Source organism: Heteronotia binoei, chromosome 13 (genome assembly GCF_032191835.1).
Source record: "Heteronotia binoei isolate CCM8104 ecotype False Entrance Well chromosome 13, APGP_CSIRO_Hbin_v1, whole genome shotgun sequence".
In the NCBI taxonomy this organism is placed as follows: Eukaryota; Metazoa; Chordata; class Lepidosauria; order Squamata; family Gekkonidae; genus Heteronotia; species Heteronotia binoei.
This window is the reverse complement of record NC_083235.1, coordinates 51,311,646-51,331,136: the sequence shown is the minus strand read 5'-3', so window position 1 is coordinate 51,331,136 and position 19,491 is coordinate 51,311,646. Positions and strand designations below refer to the sequence as shown.

At 43.0% G+C, this 19,491-nt stretch overlaps 1 protein-coding gene across 2 annotated transcripts in view; it reads left to right on the top strand.

Annotated features, from left to right (window-relative positions):
• The window catches only part of ABCA5 (ATP binding cassette subfamily A member 5), a 125,043-nt gene that overhangs the window by 28,154 nt on the left and 77,398 nt on the right, over positions 1–19,491 (top strand). For both annotated transcript variants that reach the window (XM_060252221.1, XM_060252222.1), the window contains exons 9-17: positions 3,591–3,759; positions 8,628–8,686; positions 8,907–9,017; positions 9,425–9,600; positions 10,094–10,213; positions 13,995–14,133; positions 15,452–15,542; positions 15,823–15,962; positions 18,926–19,045. In XM_060252221.1, the coding sequence (XP_060108204.1) occupies positions 3,591–3,759; positions 8,628–8,686; positions 8,907–9,017; positions 9,425–9,600; positions 10,094–10,213; positions 13,995–14,133; positions 15,452–15,542; positions 15,823–15,962; positions 18,926–19,045 (1,125 nt within the window). The remainder of the gene's footprint in view (positions 1–3,590; positions 3,760–8,627; positions 8,687–8,906; positions 9,018–9,424; positions 9,601–10,093; positions 10,214–13,994; positions 14,134–15,451; positions 15,543–15,822; positions 15,963–18,925; positions 19,046–19,491) is intronic.

Below are 19,491 nucleotides of genomic sequence, written 5' to 3'. Positions count from 1 at the left end.
CGCAGCACTCATTGGAAGACATATGGCATATGAAATGGGGAAAAAAATACTTTTGTGTTCTACATTGAGAGATGAGATGATGGATCATATGGCAGAAATTACATAGCTAGAAATTGCAGTTTAGCCATTGTATCTCTCCATCTATGCGTATTTCTGAGGCCTAATTTAAACATGGTACTGGCCAGCAAGAAGTACTTATGTATGCAACTTTGCACAAACCTAGCATCTTGCTTAAACTTGTACAAAATGGCTATGTGTGCTTAACACATTAGAGGTCTGTAGCCTGGACAAATACTGCCATAGTGATGAGTGATGCAAGGGACTCTGAGCCTGATAAGATGGACCATATACTGCCTTCAGGGCTTCGTAGAACCCTCTTAAATCACCAGTGTCTGCACACAGCTGGGTTCTCTCTGCAAGCTTGGTCCACCACTCGTTCTGAATGTCTCGAAGCTTGCGCTGGAGGTTGCTACATGCAGCGCGAAAGGTTGCTTTTTTCCCAGGACAGGAGGGCTGAGCAAGATGTGCTTGGTAGGCAGATCTCTTTTTTGCCAGTAATTCTTGGATCTCTTGATTGTTCTCATCAAACCAGTCCTTGTTCTTCCTTGTGGAGAACCCGAGGACTTCTTCAGAGATCTGCAGGACGGTAGTTTTTAGGTGTTCCCAGAGTGCTTCTGGAGAAGGGTCTGTGGGGCAACTGAGGTCCTCAATTCTTGACTGGAGTTTTGCCTGGAAGGCAGCTTTAACTTCGGCTGACTGGAGGCTGCCAACCTGAAACTTCCTCCGAGGGATACCTCCTCTCCTGGGTGTGGGTTTAAAGTGAAGACGGAGATTGCAGCGTACAAGACGATGATCCGTATGACATTCTGCGCTGGGCATTACTCGGGTGTGTAAGACATCTCGAAGGTCTCTCTGGCGCACCAGAATGTAGTCGATAAGGTGCCAATGCTTGGACCGTGGGTGCATCCAGGTTGTCTTCAGACTGTTCTTCTGCTGGAAGATAGTGTTGGTGATGGTGAGCTGGTGCTCCATGCAGAATTCTAGCGCACGCATAGCTGGTCTTGAGGACAAAAGGAGATTGAGGAAGAATCGCACTGCTACAGCACCAACCCCAAATCAGACTTTTCCCTGCAGCCACTGTGGCCGGACCTGCCTGTCCCGCATTGGTCTTGTCAGCCACCAGCGAGCCTGCAGCAAACGTGGACTATTGCACCCTTCTTAAATCTTCGTTCGCGAAGCCAAGCCGAGAGAGAGAGAGATGAGTGATGCCATAGTGATAAGTACCAAAGAAGAGGTACAAGGACTCCTTGAAGAAATCCCTTAGCACCTGTCACATCAACCATCACCAGTGGTCTGACCTAGCCTCAGATCGCAAAGCATGGAGGCACACCATCCACCAGGCTGTCTCTTCCTTTGAGAATGCACGCATAGCTGGTCTTGAGGACAAAAGGAGATTGAGGAAGAATCGCACTGCTACAGGACCAACCCTAAATCAGACTTTTCCCTGCAGCCGCTGTGGCCGGACCTGCCTGTCCCACATTGGTCTTGTCAGCCACCAGCGAGCCTGCAGCAGACGTGGACTATTGCACCCTTCTTAAATCTTCGTTCGCGAAGCCAAGCCGAGAGAGAGATGAGTGTCTAAACTGAGGTTCTTCGACATGACACTATAGACACTATGGTGTTCACTAGTACTTTGTCTGGTATCTGCTGAACTTTTCCGAAAGTAGATGGGACCACTGTAAGGCAGGGCTTTTTATTAGTTACCCTTATTTGAATGAAAGAGTTTTCCTCTTTCATTCAAATAAGGCTAGCTAATAAAAAGCCCTGCAATAGCAGCCACTGGAGAATCAGGAAAACACCTGCACTTTCATTACTCAGTGTTGGTTCCATTTCCTTCTCATGTTTTTCTTCCTTTCTTTTTATTTCCCTTTCTCCTCCCCCTTTGTCCTTTCCTTTCTTCTTCTGTTACTGTTTTGGGTTTGGCTCCATATCCTGTGGCAGGCATTTTAGAGTGATTCTTGCTCTCAAAATTCCTAAGGTGCCTGTAGGGTCAAAAAAGTTTGATATCCCCTCTCTAACCTAAAGATGTGAAGATGGGATGGGGGGGGGGGAGAGATTTTCCAATGGAAAAGGGAGCACTGAAAACAACTTTCAAATATGTTCTGTTATGAAATGTATAAAATATTTTTAGAAAGATTTTATTCATTCAAGATATGTAGTATGAATTTTTTTTTAATGTAAAAGAGTCTACACCATTACATCCAAAATGTTTTCAAATGTGCTTTTATTGTTTGTGGACAAAATTGGTTACATTTAATCAATATGCTATTATATGTATGCTAATGATACGCTGTTGATAGGTTCAGTGTTACACACTTTAATTCAATATCCAAATATATCATTAGTCAAATTTTGACGGTATGAGACTATTTCTAACATTCTCATTCTTTTGTTTACTATAGAAGTTGTTTTCTATTGTGCTTTTCTGGTGGCTAAAGTAGTAGAAAAAGTTTGTTAGAGAAGATAAAGTGCTGTACATTTTTTTGGTTTCCCCCCAAATTTCTGCTTTTATCTGAAAAGAAAAAGAATTGGAATCTGTTTCTCACAGCCTCAACATTTCTGGAAATTTTACATCTCTAATCTAAATATCTATAACTAGGGATAGGCACAGACAGAAAATTTTGGTTCAGTCTGGAGTTCACGAGCCAGGCAACTTTGGGCTGAACCGTCTGAGCCCAAAACCCTGCCCGAACAGAACCATTTCAGGTGGTCTCAGGCCCCACCCCCAGCATGCCCGTGTTCCGCAGAAGCAATGTGTTGCCAGTTCTGGGTAGTGTTGGGCCTCACCTCCAGCATGCCCGCATTTTCTGGAAGTGACACAAGCATGTTGGTGATGTGCTTGTGTCACTTGTGGAAAACGTGGGCATGCCAGGGACAGGCCCAATACTACCCAGAACTGGCAGGCATGTGTCATGCTGAACACAATCCCAGGCCCACCCAAAAACCTTGGGGGAAGGTTGTCCAGGGAAGGTGCCTTCTTTGGACCTTGGCGTACAAGCCCCAAAATGGGCAAAGTTTGGGCTGGACTTTGGTTCAGTGTTCAGGTTTGTACCCATCCTTATCTGTAACTGTTTTGCATGGGTGGCCAGCCAGTTTAAACAGGACACTGCATGTGCGAAGTCTTACAACAAAGTACTTTTACTCACAGTCTATTACAATTATAAGAAAATGTAAATAAGTTTTCTAAATATGTGAACAAATTATTTCAGACTGCTGTTCAAAATCTTTCTGTAGAGGGTTTTTAATGTATATTCCTGCTGGATTCAGAAAAAGCAATTAAGCATCTGTATATCCCTAGGTCAATATGAGCAAAGTAATTAATCACACTAGTTCTTGCTAAATATTAAAAGCACATGCTTTTAACAGTTTTTGTAGAACTAGAAAGTCCCAGTAATAGGGATCTGTGCCCACAATAAAAGTTATAAGCTTGTTCAGCAAGCTCTAAAAACTTTGTAATGCCATCAGTATATGTGTACCTTGAGTCCAGCCTGTATTTAAGGTTTATAAAGGTTTCTTCTTGTGTTGCTTAGGAGAATATGGATTGCGCCGAAGCTCCCTCTTCTTCCTGAAGCCTTCATTTTGGTTAAAACGAACAAAAAATTATAAGGAATTGTATGAGGCTAGCATCACTGGGACCTTAAATTTCAGTGAAATTACTGAACCTGTATCTTCAGAATTTCATGGGAAAGAAGCTATCAGGTATGATTTCTGCTGTTATACCTTCAATACCTGTTGACATTTTTCCAGTTTTCCCAGTTAACTGTTAAAAAGCCCTATCCTATGAACCTGCTAGCTGTGGTACACCTACACTGGTAGGGTACCACCTAGCACAGCACAACTAGTCAGCATTATTTCACAGAAGGAAAATAAGTGACAAATGACTGCACTGTCCAGACCACATAGTGCACCAGATTACCTAGCAACCCCAGCAATGCCCACCTGTCAAGAACCAGTGTGCTTTTGAGATCCCTCATAGGTACACCCTACCCACTGCCTGCTGATGTGGCAGCTGCCCATGGATTTCTCATGGCCTCCACTCACATATGGAGCACCAGAAGGGAGCTACCTGCAGCTCCCAAAGAGGTCAGGGACATGAGTATCGGTAGCTCTGGAGTAGAGAGACTTCAGGGAGTCCCCACATGAAGCTGAGTTCCCTATAGCCAGCCAGCATTAGGACATCAATAGGTGAACACATAAGAAGAGGGCACAGAAGAGTCTGTCCAAAATGTCTTGCATGTAAGGGGGGTGCATAGCATGTAACTGTTGAATATACAAAGCATTTATCTGATGCTAAGAGAAAACAGCCCTGACATGGATAGTCCAGGCTAGCCCAGTCTCATCAGATCTTAAAAGCTGAACAAGGTCAGCTCTGGTTAATATTTGGATGGGAGACTACGGAGCAAGTTGGCTGCTACACAGAGGCACACAATGGCAAACCACCTCTGAATGTCTCTTGCCTTGAAAACCCCATTGGGTTTCCATAAGTCAGCTGTGACTTGACAGCAAAAGGAAAAAAAAAATAAGAAAGCCACTTTGTACAGGAACCTCTGTTGGATAGTGGCTGAAAGAGAAAACGATGTTCTCGTGTCTCAAAAGACAAAAAGTCTTTCAAGGTACCATGCTAAATACCTGCTCAACGTTTCCTGTGGGATGCTTATAGGCTGAAATGTCTTCCCCATCTTTTAAAATCCAGCCTGATGAAATCTTTTTGGGAGCTGGAAAACTTACTCTATCTTGTGTTATTTTGGTTAATTCTACTATAAGGTTCTTTATTTTTGAATTTTGCTTTGGACTAATGTTTGTAACTTCTGTTCAAAAGGAAGTTATGTACTGTCCAACCCACATGGGGGTGCTGTTTAGCTAGATTTTACTTAATGACAAGTGCTTGACTGAAACTGTAATGAATATTGTGATTTAGAAATATGTCATCTAGGCCCCACTAAAGACTTTACTGTGAAACAGAACTGAGTATGAATGTATAAAACTGAAGTACAGACCTCTTATAATGGTGTTGTAATATATTATGTACTTCCATTAATGCTGCAACATGTCCCTCAACACGTTTCATGAGAGGTTACCAGGGCTTTTTTTAAGCAAGAACTCACAGGAACGCAGTTCCGGCTGATTTGGTGTTAGGATGTGTGACCTAATATTTAAATTAGTTTATCTGGGCTTGTACAAAAAGCCCCTATGCAAAACAATGGTGACATCAGGGGTGTGTGGCCCAATATGCAAATGAGTTCCTGCTAGGCTTTTTCTACAAAAAAAAAAAGCCCTGGAGGTCGCTATGGAAAATATGTTGGTCAGTCTATATGAGTTGAGTTTTATTTATAATGGTCATAGACCAGCAAACAATTCATAAAAGTCCAATTCATAACCAATAAAAGGTGATATAATTATACAATAATTATTATGCAATACTAAAATATGATACCACCTAAAATATACATAAAATACGAATACAAACTTTAAGACACAGAAGATGTAAAATTAGTGTTAAAACCAAGGATAAACTAAAAATCCTGTCTAGACCTCTTTGTTTCTTCCCTAAATAAATAACTTGTTTATTCACAACCTAGGAAAGGAAAGGTCCCCTGTGCAAGCACCAGTCATTTCCAACTCTGGGGTAACGCTTTCACAATGTTTTCACGGCAGACTTTTTACGGGGTGGTTTGCCATTGCCTTCCCCAGTCATCTACACTTTCCCCCCAGCAAGCTGGGTACTCATTTTACCGACCTCAGAAGGATGGAAGGCTGAGTCAACCTCGAGCCGGCTACCTGAAAACCGAGCTTCCGCCAGGGATCGAACTCAGGTCGTGAGCAGAGCTTAGGACTACAGTACTGCAGCTTTAACACTCTGCGCCACAGGGCTCTTATTCACAACCTAAGCCAGCATTTAAAACAGTAAAATCATAGAAAATTAAAATTGATTGACCATAAAATCATACATAAAAAGGCATAAAATACTGTCGTAAAACTAGAAATATAACAGAACATGGCAGTTACAGCAAACAGATTGGTAAAGGTGTTTAGCCATTTCCTGAGAGAATTATCAGAGTTTTCCTTATTCTTGTGGCAAGCCAGCCAAATTTTGCTAATTTGTATGTAACCTCAGGGTTCTTATTGCTAAGAAGATGCTTAAGGAGTTGCAATTTTTGGCTACTGGTAAAAGGTATGGCCGTGGAAAATGAAAGCACTTCTCGATGATCATTATAAGCCTCACAGTTAAATATGGCATGGACTAAAAATTCAATACCATCATTGCAGCAGGGACATAATCGTTCTTGGAATGGTATCTTTTTGTATCTCCCCTCCACCACTGCTGAAGGGAGAACGTCCCACCTCATAAGAGTAAACGTTCTCCTATATCCATTATTTGTTAAGCGGTATAGGTAGGGCATCGGGGTCACCCTGTTGATTGGTTCTGTCAGAGCTTGCCATTTGGTTGTGTTATTGAGATCATTTTGTCTGACAACGTATTATTCTGGTCAGTCAATATGTATTACGCTGGGAGACAAACTCTTCTAAGAATCCAGAGTCACACAACTTCCTGCCCTGCCCTGCTGTCAGGTTCCTTTCTCAAATGGTAGAGGAAGCTAAGAGGGGCTCAGACATATTTAATATTAACTACCAGGCAAGAGTTAGTAGATGGGGTAACACTGGTGGGGATCTTAGGGGAAGTGACCATGTACTCCTAAAATTCCTTTTGCTGTGGGGGGGGGCAAGGACATTTGTAGCCACATGTGCATATTATAGAGTTTAGTGGGGCAGACTGTAATGAACTCAGAGACATAATGAGAGTCCTTCTGTGCGTAAGAACACTGAAAGGGAAAAAAAGCAAGTGAAGGGTAGGGTCCCCTAAAAACAAGAGTTCATGCAAGCTCAAGCCATCATGATTCCAGCAAGACAGAAACATGGTAGAGGATCCAAGAAGCCAATGTGAATGAACATAGAACTAAAGGCTATATACCTACTTGGTCCAGAACCGAGCTCAGAGACAGGCTGGCCAGGGAGACTCACTCCAACAAGAAAAGCTTCTTCAGATATGTGAGAACCAAAAGTGAACAGGTCCACTGTTGGGTGAAAATGTAGAAACTCTGACAGAGCACAGAGAGAAAACAAAAAGGCTCGATGCCTGTTTTGCCTTGGGTTTTTTCCCTAAAGAAGGGAACAAGCTTATCTAGAGATGGTAGTAGGCAAGGTGTGGCATCCAGGCTGCTAGTTGACATGGACTGAGAGGTTGAGAGGCCCCTACCTGCACTAGATGTGTACAAACCCCCCATGCCAGATGGTGTGCACCCGTGAGTACCCAAAGAATGTTCTAGCGAGCCTGTATTGTCCATCATCTTCAAGACCTACTGCTTGTAAGATAGGAGATGTGCCACAAGACTGGACAAGAGCAAATATCCTGCCAGACCCACCTCATTTCCTTCTTTGATCAAGTGACTAGCTTACTGGATCATGGGAATTCTGTTGACATTATTTACCAGGATTTCAGCAAAACTTTTAACAGGGTTCCCCATGACATTCTGATGGGTAAATTGGAGGACTGCAGACTGGATTGCTATCACTGGGTTGCTCCTCTCCATAGGCACCTCCCTTTTGACTGAGAGTAGTAAAACAAAATAGCTTACTCCTGTCCACCATCCACCTGCTGGTGTAAATAGGGGACCTGGCAAACTTATGCAAAAAGGAAAGAGGAAAAGAGCTTGATTGTTTCCTTTTCTGTGCATGCCAAGCCAACAACTTGAGGAGAAGGAGAAGAGAAGAGAAATTGGCTAGGCCAGTCACTCCTAAATTTACTGCATCTCAGCATATCTGAGGGCAGCAAAATTTTCAGAATGGTCAACTACTGATCTCTTTTCCAAATCTTTGATGGGTACAAATCAAAATTTCTCCAGCAAGAGATCAGAAGCCAGCCTCCAGCAGGTTCCTCAACAGCTGGGAGTCAGTCTCTGGGGACAGCACATATAGGGCTGCCAATCTCTAGGTGATGGCTGTGGATCTCCTGCTATTATTACATCTGATCTCCAGGCAACAGAGATCAGTTCAGGTGAATTCTGTTGTGTTATACCCCACTGAAATCCCTCCCTTCCCCAAACTTCACCCTCTTCAGGCTCCACCCAAAAAATCTCCAGGTATTTCCCAACCCAGAGCTGGCAACCCTATACACGTAGTATGTTCCTGTGAGTACATAGAAATTGGGTGTGAACAACCTGTCAGTTAATTGGCTGCCTGATGACAACCTGTCATTTAATTGGCTGCCTGATCACCACTGGGGAACAGGAAGTTAGCTAACAGGCAGTTGTTCATTCCTGGCTGTATCGTGTATGCTATATGTCTTATAATGTCTGATTGAATTATTGTTTTTTATGTTTTGTAATCCTCTGTGGAACTCAGTGAAAAATATGGGCTATAAATGAATAAATAAATTCCCAGGGTAGTTGTATTTTGCTTGAACATGCAGATCAGCTCTTTATTTAAAGCAAAGATGTATTTTGTACCTTGCTAAGGAAATTCTACTGGAATTTTGTGTTCACTAATAAATTTACTTTATCTTCTTTCAGAATCAATGGTGTTCAGAAATCTTTTGTTAAAAAGGATGAAACTGTAGAGGCACTGAAAGGTAAGAAGGTATAGATTTTCAGCAGTTTTATGCAATTAATTTATACAGGTATTTTGCTTAAACATTGCACCTTATATTAAGTGATTACTTCTTAAGGGTAAATGTGAATGAATTTTTTCCTAGCTATATCTGCATAATATTCAGTAGCAAAAATCACTGCAGTATTTCTAACACTGTTATTTTATCCTTCCCCACCCCAAATGCTTCATTCTGTTATTAGGTTTATCCTTTGATATTTATGAAGGTCAGATCACAGCATTACTTGGACATAGCGGAACAGGGAAAACAACACTAATGAATGTTCTTTGTGGATTGTGCCCACCTTCTGATGGTAAATATTGTCACACCATAAAATGTGTCTAGATTGCTTCTTTGGGGCATCTTTATCTTGCCCCCAAATCTGGCAGTTTTCTTTCACCTAATTTTAATCCTTAATAGCCAGAAAAATCAGGCAGATGCCCTGGACCAGCAAAATATGAGTGCTGCAGCAAGCACTCTAAACTCCCTGATGTTCTTGTGCTTCAGTAGAATACAGCCAAACCCTGCCTGTTGCCTGAAGTGTTGAAGAATTGCCTCACTTCTCCACAGCAGCATCTTGTGCACACATTGCAGGAAATCTGCATGTTGAGGTGCTTCCAAATATAGTCTATTTCTTACTAAACCAAGGTGGCAATTTTCGGTTGGAAGCTGCAACAGTGATTTGTGGTAATCGTTTCTTAATTTTTTTTAATGCACTAGGATTTGCCTCAATCTATGGATACAGAGTTTCTGAAATAGATGAAATGCTAGATGTAAGAAAAATAACAGGAGTGTGCCAGCAATCAGATATATATTTTGATGTATTAACAGTAGAAGAGAATTTATCAATAGTTGCTTCAATTAAAGGTATACCTCCAGATAATGTGATACAAGAGGTGAGTAAACTGGGTGATACACAGATATAATTCAATGCAATTTGTTCATAATCTAAGCAGTTGGAAAGGGCAATAGGAGCTGCAGCATTTCTAGTGATAACTTACGTTTAAAAATAAAGAATTATTTCCAGCAGAGGAAATTTCCAGCAGAGGTTCCATAAGAACCTGTTTTCCCGGTTTCTTTTTCTAGATTTTACCTGCCGTAGAGGTTTGAAAAAACTTCCAAAAATGGGATGAGAGTGCATATATAATCTTTTAAAAGCTCTGAAATTGAATCCTCAGACTTCTTTTTTTAAAAGTAGGTGTTGGTAATTAAAGTATAGTTGGTTTCTGATTCATGATTAATGGCCATTTTCTGTCCTGTTGACACAAGATGCATGATTTTTGTAAGCCAGTTTGAGCCTTAGCATGATGAAAATCCAAATAAATAAAACTGTATGCAATTAGTTCTCATTTTAATTACTGTTGAATATGTTTTGCTTTATTCCATAAGGTGCAGAAAGTGTTATTGGACTTGGATATGCAGCCCATTAAAGATAATCAAGTTAAAAAACTTAGTGGAGGACAGAAAAGAAAGCTGTCAATTGGACTTGCAGTTCTTGGAGATCCCAAGGTAAATAAATATCAGTAGGACAAAAGTAATACTTGCACATAACATACTATTATCTCCATTTCTTATGTTTTAAAATTTACAGAAATTGTTACCTTTCATAATTATTATTCTTATTTATCATGTCATCTTGATAAATAAGATCTTGATCTACATCTCATCTGACATTCTTTATCATAGTTCAGTAACCAAGCTCTCATTTATCTGAGAAGTCCAGATCAAAACTATATTTACCTGGGTGTTCCTATTTTTATGAGGAGTACCATTTTCTAATTATGGCTTCAAGATACTATTTTATATATACATTTGGATCTGCTGAGAAATTGGTAATGGTGGTGCAGGGAGTTCGTCCTCCATTCTCTTTCAAAGCAATTATGCAGAGATGGCATTGTTGGGAAGGGAGAATGGTGGGAAGTAGTACAGCTGGGAATAAAGGGTTAAACCCACATCCCTGTGCTGTATTGCCAGTCCTAAACTGAGCAGTATAGCACAGGGGTGTCAAACATGTGACACAGGGGCTGAATCAGACCCCAGGAGGGCTCCTATCAGACCCCCAAGCAACTGACTCTTGTCTGCTTCCCTCTCCCTCTCTTGTGCTTCCTTCTGCATCTCAGCTTGCTTTGCAAGACTTGCTCTGTCGCACAGGAGCTACAGAGCAAAACCTCTGTTTTCTCCATTGGTTGAGGTTCCCCTACCTCCTGGTCCCCTGGGGAGGGAGGGAAAGAGCCAGATCTTCCTTTGCCCAGTTTCCTGGATCCCTTGGGAGTAGGGTTGCCAAGTCCCATTTTTAAAATATCTGGGGACTTTGGGGGTGGAGCCAGGAGACTTTGGGGGTGGAGCCAGGAGACACTGGGGTGGAGCTAGGGGGAGGGGGGAAACGGCGCCGGGGAGCGTCGCTGCGCTGCCGTGGCTGCTCCTCCGAGATGGGCTCAGGCTGGGTCCATCTCGGAGGAGCAGCTGCGGGGGGGGGGCATCGCGGCGGCGGCGCGCGCTCCGCCTCTGCATTGGAATGGGGGGAGGGGGGAGGCGGGCCAGGAGCGTGGCGAGCCGCGAGTCCGGGTCCTAGAGGGGCCCAGATTCACGGTTCGCCATGCTCCTGGCCTGCCTCCAGCCTCCCCTTCTCTGGTTTGGCTGCTCCTCTGAGATGGGCTCAGGCTGGGCCCATCTCGGAGGAGTAGCTGCCGGGGGGGGGCCCGGCGCGGCAGCGTCGCGCGCTCCGCTCAGCCTCTGGGTTGGAATGGGGGGGGTGGAGGCGGGCCAGGAGCATGGCGAGCCGCGAGTCCGGGTCCTAGAGGGGCCCGGATTCGCAGCTCGCCATGCTCCTGGCCTGCCTCCACCCTCCCCTTCTCTGGTTTGGCTGCTCCTCCGAGATGGGCTCAGGCTGGGCCCATCTCGGAGGAGCAGCTGCCGGGGGGGGGGCCCGGCGTGGCAGCGTCGCACGCTCCGCTCAGCCTCTGGGTTGGAATGGGGGGGGGGTGGAGGCGGGCCAGGAGCGTGGCGAGCCGCGAGTCCGGGTCCTAGAGGGGCCCGGATTCGCGGCTCGCCATGCTCCTGGCCCGCCTCCACCCTCCCCTTCTCTGCTTTGGCTGCTCCTCCGAGATGGGCTCAGCCTGGGCCCATCTCGGAGGAGCAGCTGCGGGGAGGGAGGGGGCGGCAGCAGCGCAGCAGCGTCGCCCGCTCTGGGATGGGGTGCCCGCCGTTTCCCCCCTCCCCCCACTTCTGTTTTTTGGGGGAGCGGGGGTAGAGGGTGGAAAACCTGGCATCCCCCGCCAGAGCGGGAGGGTTGGGAAGGCTACTTGGGAGAAATACAAAGAAAGTACCTTAAAGACCAACAAGTGCTAATGTTTTAAGCATGTTTTATTTTAAGGTGTTTTTTTTAAAAAAAAAACTTTAATTGTGTTTGTGTCCTTTAAAAAGTTTATATCTCTGCTACCTAATAAGAACACACATGACCTGGCCCGACATGACCCAGCCCGACAAGGTCTCATTTATGTCAGATCCAGCCCTCATAACAAATGAATTTGATACTCCTGGTATAGTACTATAGACAAGGGGGATGCCTCCGAGGTTAGTTGTGAAATGGGATGCTCAGCTAGCCCCGAACCTGACCAATATAACAGGGTGTATGTGCAGGGGGAGTCTTCCCTGTCATTTCTGAATTGTCCAGGTAAATTACTTCATCCCACTATAAAGGAAGGGGAGGTGCAGTGAACTATCTGCATTCATCAAAGTAAGTGCTTCTGTTTCCAAATTTCTGTTCCTAATGACAGAACTTTATGTATGTAGAGTCCTTTTTAGTCTCTCTTTCTATTTCTTTCTACAAAATAATATGGACATTAGGGGTATATTCAAAGTAGGCAGAAATCACTGACACTACTGGACTTCAAGAGACTACCAAGACATGATGAACATGTTTAAAATGCCTAGCATTGTCTCAATCTATATTATACATTTTTAAAAAAGAAAACATATTGACCACTGTTCAACCAAAATCAGTTTCTCCCTGGTGATTTGCTAACATATGATAAAAACTAAACAACATAAATAGCATAAGGTCAGGAGAACAATAAAACAACTGCAAAATATCCAGGATTGAAGCTACGTTCTCAAGAAAGCCACCATAAAATATAAATATCTGTAAAATCTCCTTAACCTAAATCAAAGACCGTCCAGAAAAGTCAGTTCTTTAAACCCATCCAGAAGGCCTTTAGAGGTATGGATGGAAAACTCCTGAGGTAGGGTGTTCCAGAAATGGGTTATCATAGCAGAAAGGGCTCACTATTGGATGCCATCTAAAATAGTTCCCCTAAGGAAGGCTCTTCGTGTGACTGTCACATCTCAGATCAGACAATATAAGAGGAGGTACTTGGGGCTAAGGCCATTTAAGACTTACTTTATAGGCCAGGGGTGGCCAGTCTGTGGCTTGGAGGCCACATGCGGCTCTTTCACACATAGTGTGTGGCTCGAGGAATTTAATACAGGCTTACTCTCATGTAAGCATGCTTAGCATAGGGACCTCTGTCAGCCTCTGAGTGCTGAACCATGGGTAGGCAATTATTTCTGCCATGTGTGAAGCGGGGAAGGAGGGGGATATAAGCAGGCTTGCAAGCTCTTCTCCTCCACCACAGAGGTTGCCCAGAGACCTAGAGCAGGGAAAGAGAAGACAAGAGCCGAGGGAGTCGCTGGAAGCAGGGACAGAATTAAAGAGAGCAGTGCAGGGTTCCCCCTTAGTTTCATAGCTCATGTATAAGCTGTATGTATTAACCTTAGTGCCAAGGCAAAGAGAGATGCATAATGATACAAATGATGGTCAGTGATTTGTATGGCACATGTGTGTTTTCTTCTCCCACTAGTGCCAAAAAATAATTCCCTGACCTTTCCCTGTGCTGGTCTTATGGGGACTGTTATTTCCAGCTTTTGTTTTTAAAGAAGTCTCCTAGCATGATCATGTTGTACTGTATTTTATCTTCTGTGCAAAGTAATATGTGCAAAGTGCAGCGTACATGTGCATATTCTGTTCAAAGTAATAAAGATGTGTGTGTGATATTTGTTCACATTTTGTGGCTCACAAACATCTGATGTTTATTTTGTGTGGTTGTTATGTTAAGGAAGTTTGGCTGCCCCTGTTATAGGCCAAAAACTGTACCTTCCATTGGGCTGGGAAGCAAATTGGAAAAAAGAGCACTCATTTAATGTGATCTTATAATTTCTTTGGCAAGAAATGTTCATTATTTTAAAAATGAAGATTTGTATTTTTCTATACCTTTTCCTGTTCCATGTTTAGGTATTACTCTTAGATGAACCAACTGCTGGCATGGATCCATGCTCACGACATACAGTTTGGAACCTTTTGAAAAGAAAAAAAGCAAATCGAGTGATTGTCTTCAGTACCCATTTCATGGATGAAGCAGACATTATAGCTGGTAAAATCCATTACTGTACTGTGTGTCAAATTATGCAGAACAGCTTATTATTCAACCCAGCTTATTTAACATCTACATGCACCCCCTCAACTAGATTGTCAGAAGGTATGGACTGGGTGCCATCAATATGCAGATGACACCCAGCTCTATCTATTGGTGGGTGGCCGATTCGGCTGCACCCCGGACAAGCACTACAAACCGTGGCATCTTGGCTCAGACTGAGTCAATTGAAGCTGAACCTAACAAAGACAGAGGTTCTCTATCTGAGCCACGGTGGTCCGGGAAGGGTGATCCCTTTGCTGGCTTTTGACTGGGTGCCACTAATACTGGCCCCGAAGGTCAAGAGCCTTGCAGTGCTCCTGGAGTCCTCTCTAACCATGGAGGCCAAGTACACCTTTTTTCATCTGCAGAAGGTATGGCAGTTGGTCCATTTTTTGGAGCACTGCAATTTAGCAATGGTGATCCATGCTACAGTCACCTTGAGAACAAACTTCTGTAATGCCGTCTACATGGGGCTGCCCTTGATTCTGACTTGGAAACTGCAGCTAGTGCAGAACGCTGCAGCACCGTTGCTAATGGGGGTCCCCCAGTGGGAGCACATATAACCAGTGCTGAGAGAGCTGCATGGGCTGCCTATTGTGTTCCAAGAACGTTTCAAAGTACTGGTATTGACCTTTAAAGCCCTATATGGTTGAAGGCCTGTCTATCTATGGGACCACTTTTCCCCATATGTTCCCCAGAGAGCACTGCATTCGGGAGCACAAATTCTGCTATCCATCCCTGGACCAAGGGAGGCCAGACTGAGCTCTACACGGGCCAGGGTCTTTTCAGTGGCAGCACCAATGATGTGGAATGCCCTCCCAGAGGTCATAAGGACCCTGAGGGATCTCTCCCAATTCCACAGAGCCTGTAAAACTGAACTTTTCTGACTGGCTTACAATATTTAAATGGGAGAGAGCTGCCACCTCCATGCTGCTGAGCAATACCAGTTATGAGGAACTAGGACCATCAGAAGACCACCATCAGAAAAACAGAAAAAATTATGATATCAATATGTTAGAATGCCGAAGAGTGAAAGCTGTGATCTGCTTGCATCAAAATTTTTCTGTGCAGCACCAATTATGTTGTTTTAATTGTTTAAGTTTTATCATTTTAAAATTGTAATCTGATATTGTTTTTGTTTTTTTTAATGATTGTTAGCCACCCTGAATCCACTTGCAGAGAGGGTGGGATAATAATCCAAAGTAAATAAATAAAAATCTTGGTTGTTTCTGTACAGACAACTGTGATTAAGAATACCTTCTGTTCTTGTTTCTAGATCGGAAAGCTGTGATTTCTCAAGGAATGCTGAAATGTGTTGGCTCCTCTTTCTTCCTTAAAACAAAATGGGGAATTGGCTACCGTTTAAGGTATCATTTAGCAGTTTACAGGCCCATTTCATGTGTAATGTGTGGTCCATAATCCAGCAAAGTTGAATGCTCTATTTGTGGTCAAAATCTGAAATATTTTCTATTAAGGGTTTAGATTATAGAATAAATATATATATTTTTTTCTTTTAGTTGGGTTTAGATATACATCTTCACTCTAAATTGGTTTGTGGTATTTTTGTCTTCTTTCTAAAATGATAATGGGAGCTATCCTTAAGCAATAATAATTATACCTTGCATCTGTATATCTGTTTTCTTGTAGTATGCACATAGACAGGTACTGTAACACAGAAGGTACAACATCGTTGGTCAGACAGCATATCCCTGGAGCCAGTTTGTTAAAACAGAATGAAGAGCAACTTGTATATGCCTTACCTTTTAAAGATATGGACAAGTTTTCAGGTATAGTTCATAGTTTAATTGAAGATCAGTAAAACAGCCAGTGGGCAAAAGTTGAGGGAATCAATGAAACTTAAGAAAAACAGAACCGGGAAGACTTGTGTTAGCCTTCAATCTACATTAAGCCTATTACATAGAAGAGAGAGATGGCCCCTATTCTGAAAAAGGCTGCTAAACTACAACAGTTTTCACTCTGATTTTCGCTTTGATATATTTGTAAATAATCTTGTTTTTTCTCTAAGGGAACATTAAAAAAAAGAAATTGGATGGTTGGTAGAGTGTTTCCCTAAATTTAGCAAAAAAACCAACAAACCCCTCTCCAGTCCCCATGCACATTGTTAGCATTATTATAATCTAGGAGTGGCAGTCTCCTATGTGGCATGCTGTTTTATGTGTCATGTGGCTTCTCATGTACACAGTTATTAAACAGTAGTGCTATGGAGCAGATGGTCTCAGAACCTACCAGGGGTGGGGCGATCCTGGATTTGGTCCTAAGTAATGCCCAAGACTTGGTGAGAGATGTAAAAGTGATTGCGCCGCTTGGGAGCAGTGACCATAATGTTATTGATTTCACCGTTTGTATAAATAGGGAGTTGCCCAAAAAGACCGCCACAACCACGTTTAACTTTAAAAGGGGTAAATACACTGAGATGAGGAGGCATGTGAGGAGGAAACTGAAAGGAAAGGTACATGCGGTCAAAACCCTTGGGGAAGCTTGGACACTATTTAAAACTATAATCCTAGAAGCTCAGATAAAATACATACCACAAGTTAGGAAAGGCACAAACAGGCATAAGAAAAGGCCTGCATGGTTAACAAACAAAGTAATGGAAGCTGTAAAAGTTAAGAAGGACTCCTTTAAGCGGTGGAAAACCAGTCCAAGTGAGATTAGAAAAAGGGAACACAGGCTGTGGCAAATCAAATGCAAGATGTGATCAGGCACGCAAAAAGGGACTATGAGGAGCATATTGCAAAAAACATAAAGACCAACAATAAAAATTTCTTCAAATATATTAGAAGTAGGAAACCAGCCAGGGAGGCAGTGGGGCCCTTGGATGACCATGGGGTAAAAGGATTACTGAAGGAGGATAGGAAAATGGCTGAGAAGCTAAATGAATTTTTTGCCTCCGTCTTCACTGTGGAAGATGAGAACTTTTTGCCCGCCCCAGAACCACTAATTTTGGAAGGGGTGTTGAAAGACTTGCGTCAGATTGAGGTGACAAAAGAGGAGATCCTACAACTGATAGACAAATTAAAAACTAATAAGTCACCGGGTCCGGATGGCATACATCCGAGAGTTCTGAAAGAACTCAAAGTTGAACTTGTGGATCTTCTAACAAAAATCTGTAATCTTTCATTGAAATCTGCCTCCGTTCCTGAGGACTGGAAGGTAGCAAATGTCACCCCCATCTTTCAAAAGGGTTCCAGAGGAGATCCGGGAAATTACAGGCCAGTAAGTCTGACTTCAATACCAGGAAAGTTGGTAGAAACCATTATCAAGGACAGAATGAGTAGGCACATTGATGAACACGGGTTATTGAGGAAGACTCAGCATGGGTTCTGCAAGGGAAGATCTTGCCTCGCTAACCTGTTACATTTCTTTGAGGGGGTGAACAAACATGTGGACAAAGGAGACCCGATAGATGTTGTTTACCTTGACTTCCAGAAAGCTTTTGATAAAGTTCCTCATCAAAGGCTCCTTAGAAAGCTTGAGAGTCATGGAGTAAAAGCACAGGTCCTCTTGTGGATCAAAAACTGGCTGAGTAATAGGAAGCAGAGAGTGAGTATAAATGGGCAGTCTTTGCAGTGGAGGACGGTAAGCAGTGGGGTGCCGCAGGGCTCGGTACTGGGTCCCATGCTCTTTAACTTGTTCATAAATGATTTAGAGTTGGGAGTGAGCAGTGAAGTGGCCAAGTTTGCGGATGACACTAAATTGTTCAGGGTGGTGAGAACCAGAGAGGATTGTGAGGAACTCCAAAGGGATCTGTTGAGGCTGGGTGAGTGGGCGTCAACGTGGCAGATGCGGTTCAATGTGGCCAAGTGCAAAGTAATGCACATTGGGGCCAAGAATCCCAGCTACAAATACAAGTTGATGGGGTGTGAACTGGCAGAGACTGACCAAGAGAGAGATCTTGGGGTCGTGGTAGATAACTCACTGAAAATGTCAAGACAGTGTGCGTTTGCAATAAAAAAGGCCAACGCCATGCTGGGAATTATTAGGAAGGGAAATGAAAACAAATCAGCCAGTATCATAATGCCCCTGTATAAATCGATGGTGCGGTCTCATTTGGAGTACTGTGTGCAGTTCTGGTCGCCGCACCTCAAAAAGGATATTATAGCATTGGAGAAAGTCCAGAGAAGGGCAACTAGAATGATTAAAGGGCTGGAGCACTTTCCCTATGAAGAAAGGTTGAAACGCTTAGGACTCTTTAGCTTGGAGAAACGTCGACTGCGGGGTGACATGATAGAGGTTTACAAGATAATGCATGGGATGGAGAAAGTAGAGAAAGAAGTACTTTTCTCCCTTTCTCACAATACAAGAACTTGTGGGCATTCAATGAAATTGCTGAGCAGACAGGTTAAAACGGATAAAAGGAAGTACTTCTTCACCCAAAGGGTGATTAACATGTGGAATTCACTGCCACAAGAGGTGGTGGTAGCCACAAGTATAGCCACCTTCAAGAGGGGTTTAGATAAAAATATGGAGCACAGGTCCATCAGTGGCTATTAGCCACAGTGTGTGTGTATATATAATTTTTTTTGCCACTGTGTGACACAGAGTGTTGGACTGGATGGGCCGTTGGCCTGATCCAACGTGGCTTCTCTTATGTTCTTATGTTCTTAGTGATACCGAAAGTTTTGTTGGTGCTACACTGAACATTTTAAGGAAATGAGGAAATGTGTTTGTAAGGAAATGTGATTTTATTTCTAAGCAGTAGTTTAACATCTTCCCCTTTCTGTTTCAGCATTATTCTCTGATCTGGACACTCATTCTCATCTGGGTGTTATCTCCTATGGGGTTTCCATGACAACCTTGGAAGATGTATTCCTCAAACTAGAAGTTGAAGCTGAAATTGACCAAGCAGGTGAAAAACAACTAGCATTAGCTTCTGTTATAATTTTTTTTTATGATTATTATGTTCACATTCCTAACATGATTTTCATTTATAACAATACAAAATCACATTGTTCTTAACTCATTTAAAGATATTGTATATCATTTTATGCTAGAGGTTTTTGTTGTTGAGCCAGATTTTTAAACGTATTTAGATTCCTTGCTTTAATCAGTTGTGTCATTTTTCTCTTCTTCCTGCAAGATACAGAAAAATGTGCTGTATATCCCTGAGTGTATTGTAGGATATTCATTTACAGACCATAGAATCATAGAATCATAAAGTTGGAAGGGACCTCTAGGGTCATCTAGTCCAACCCCCTGCACAATGCAGGAAACTCACAAACACCTCCCCCTAAATTCACAGGATCTTCATTGCTGTCAGATGGCCATCTAGCCTCTGTTTAAAAACCTCCAAGG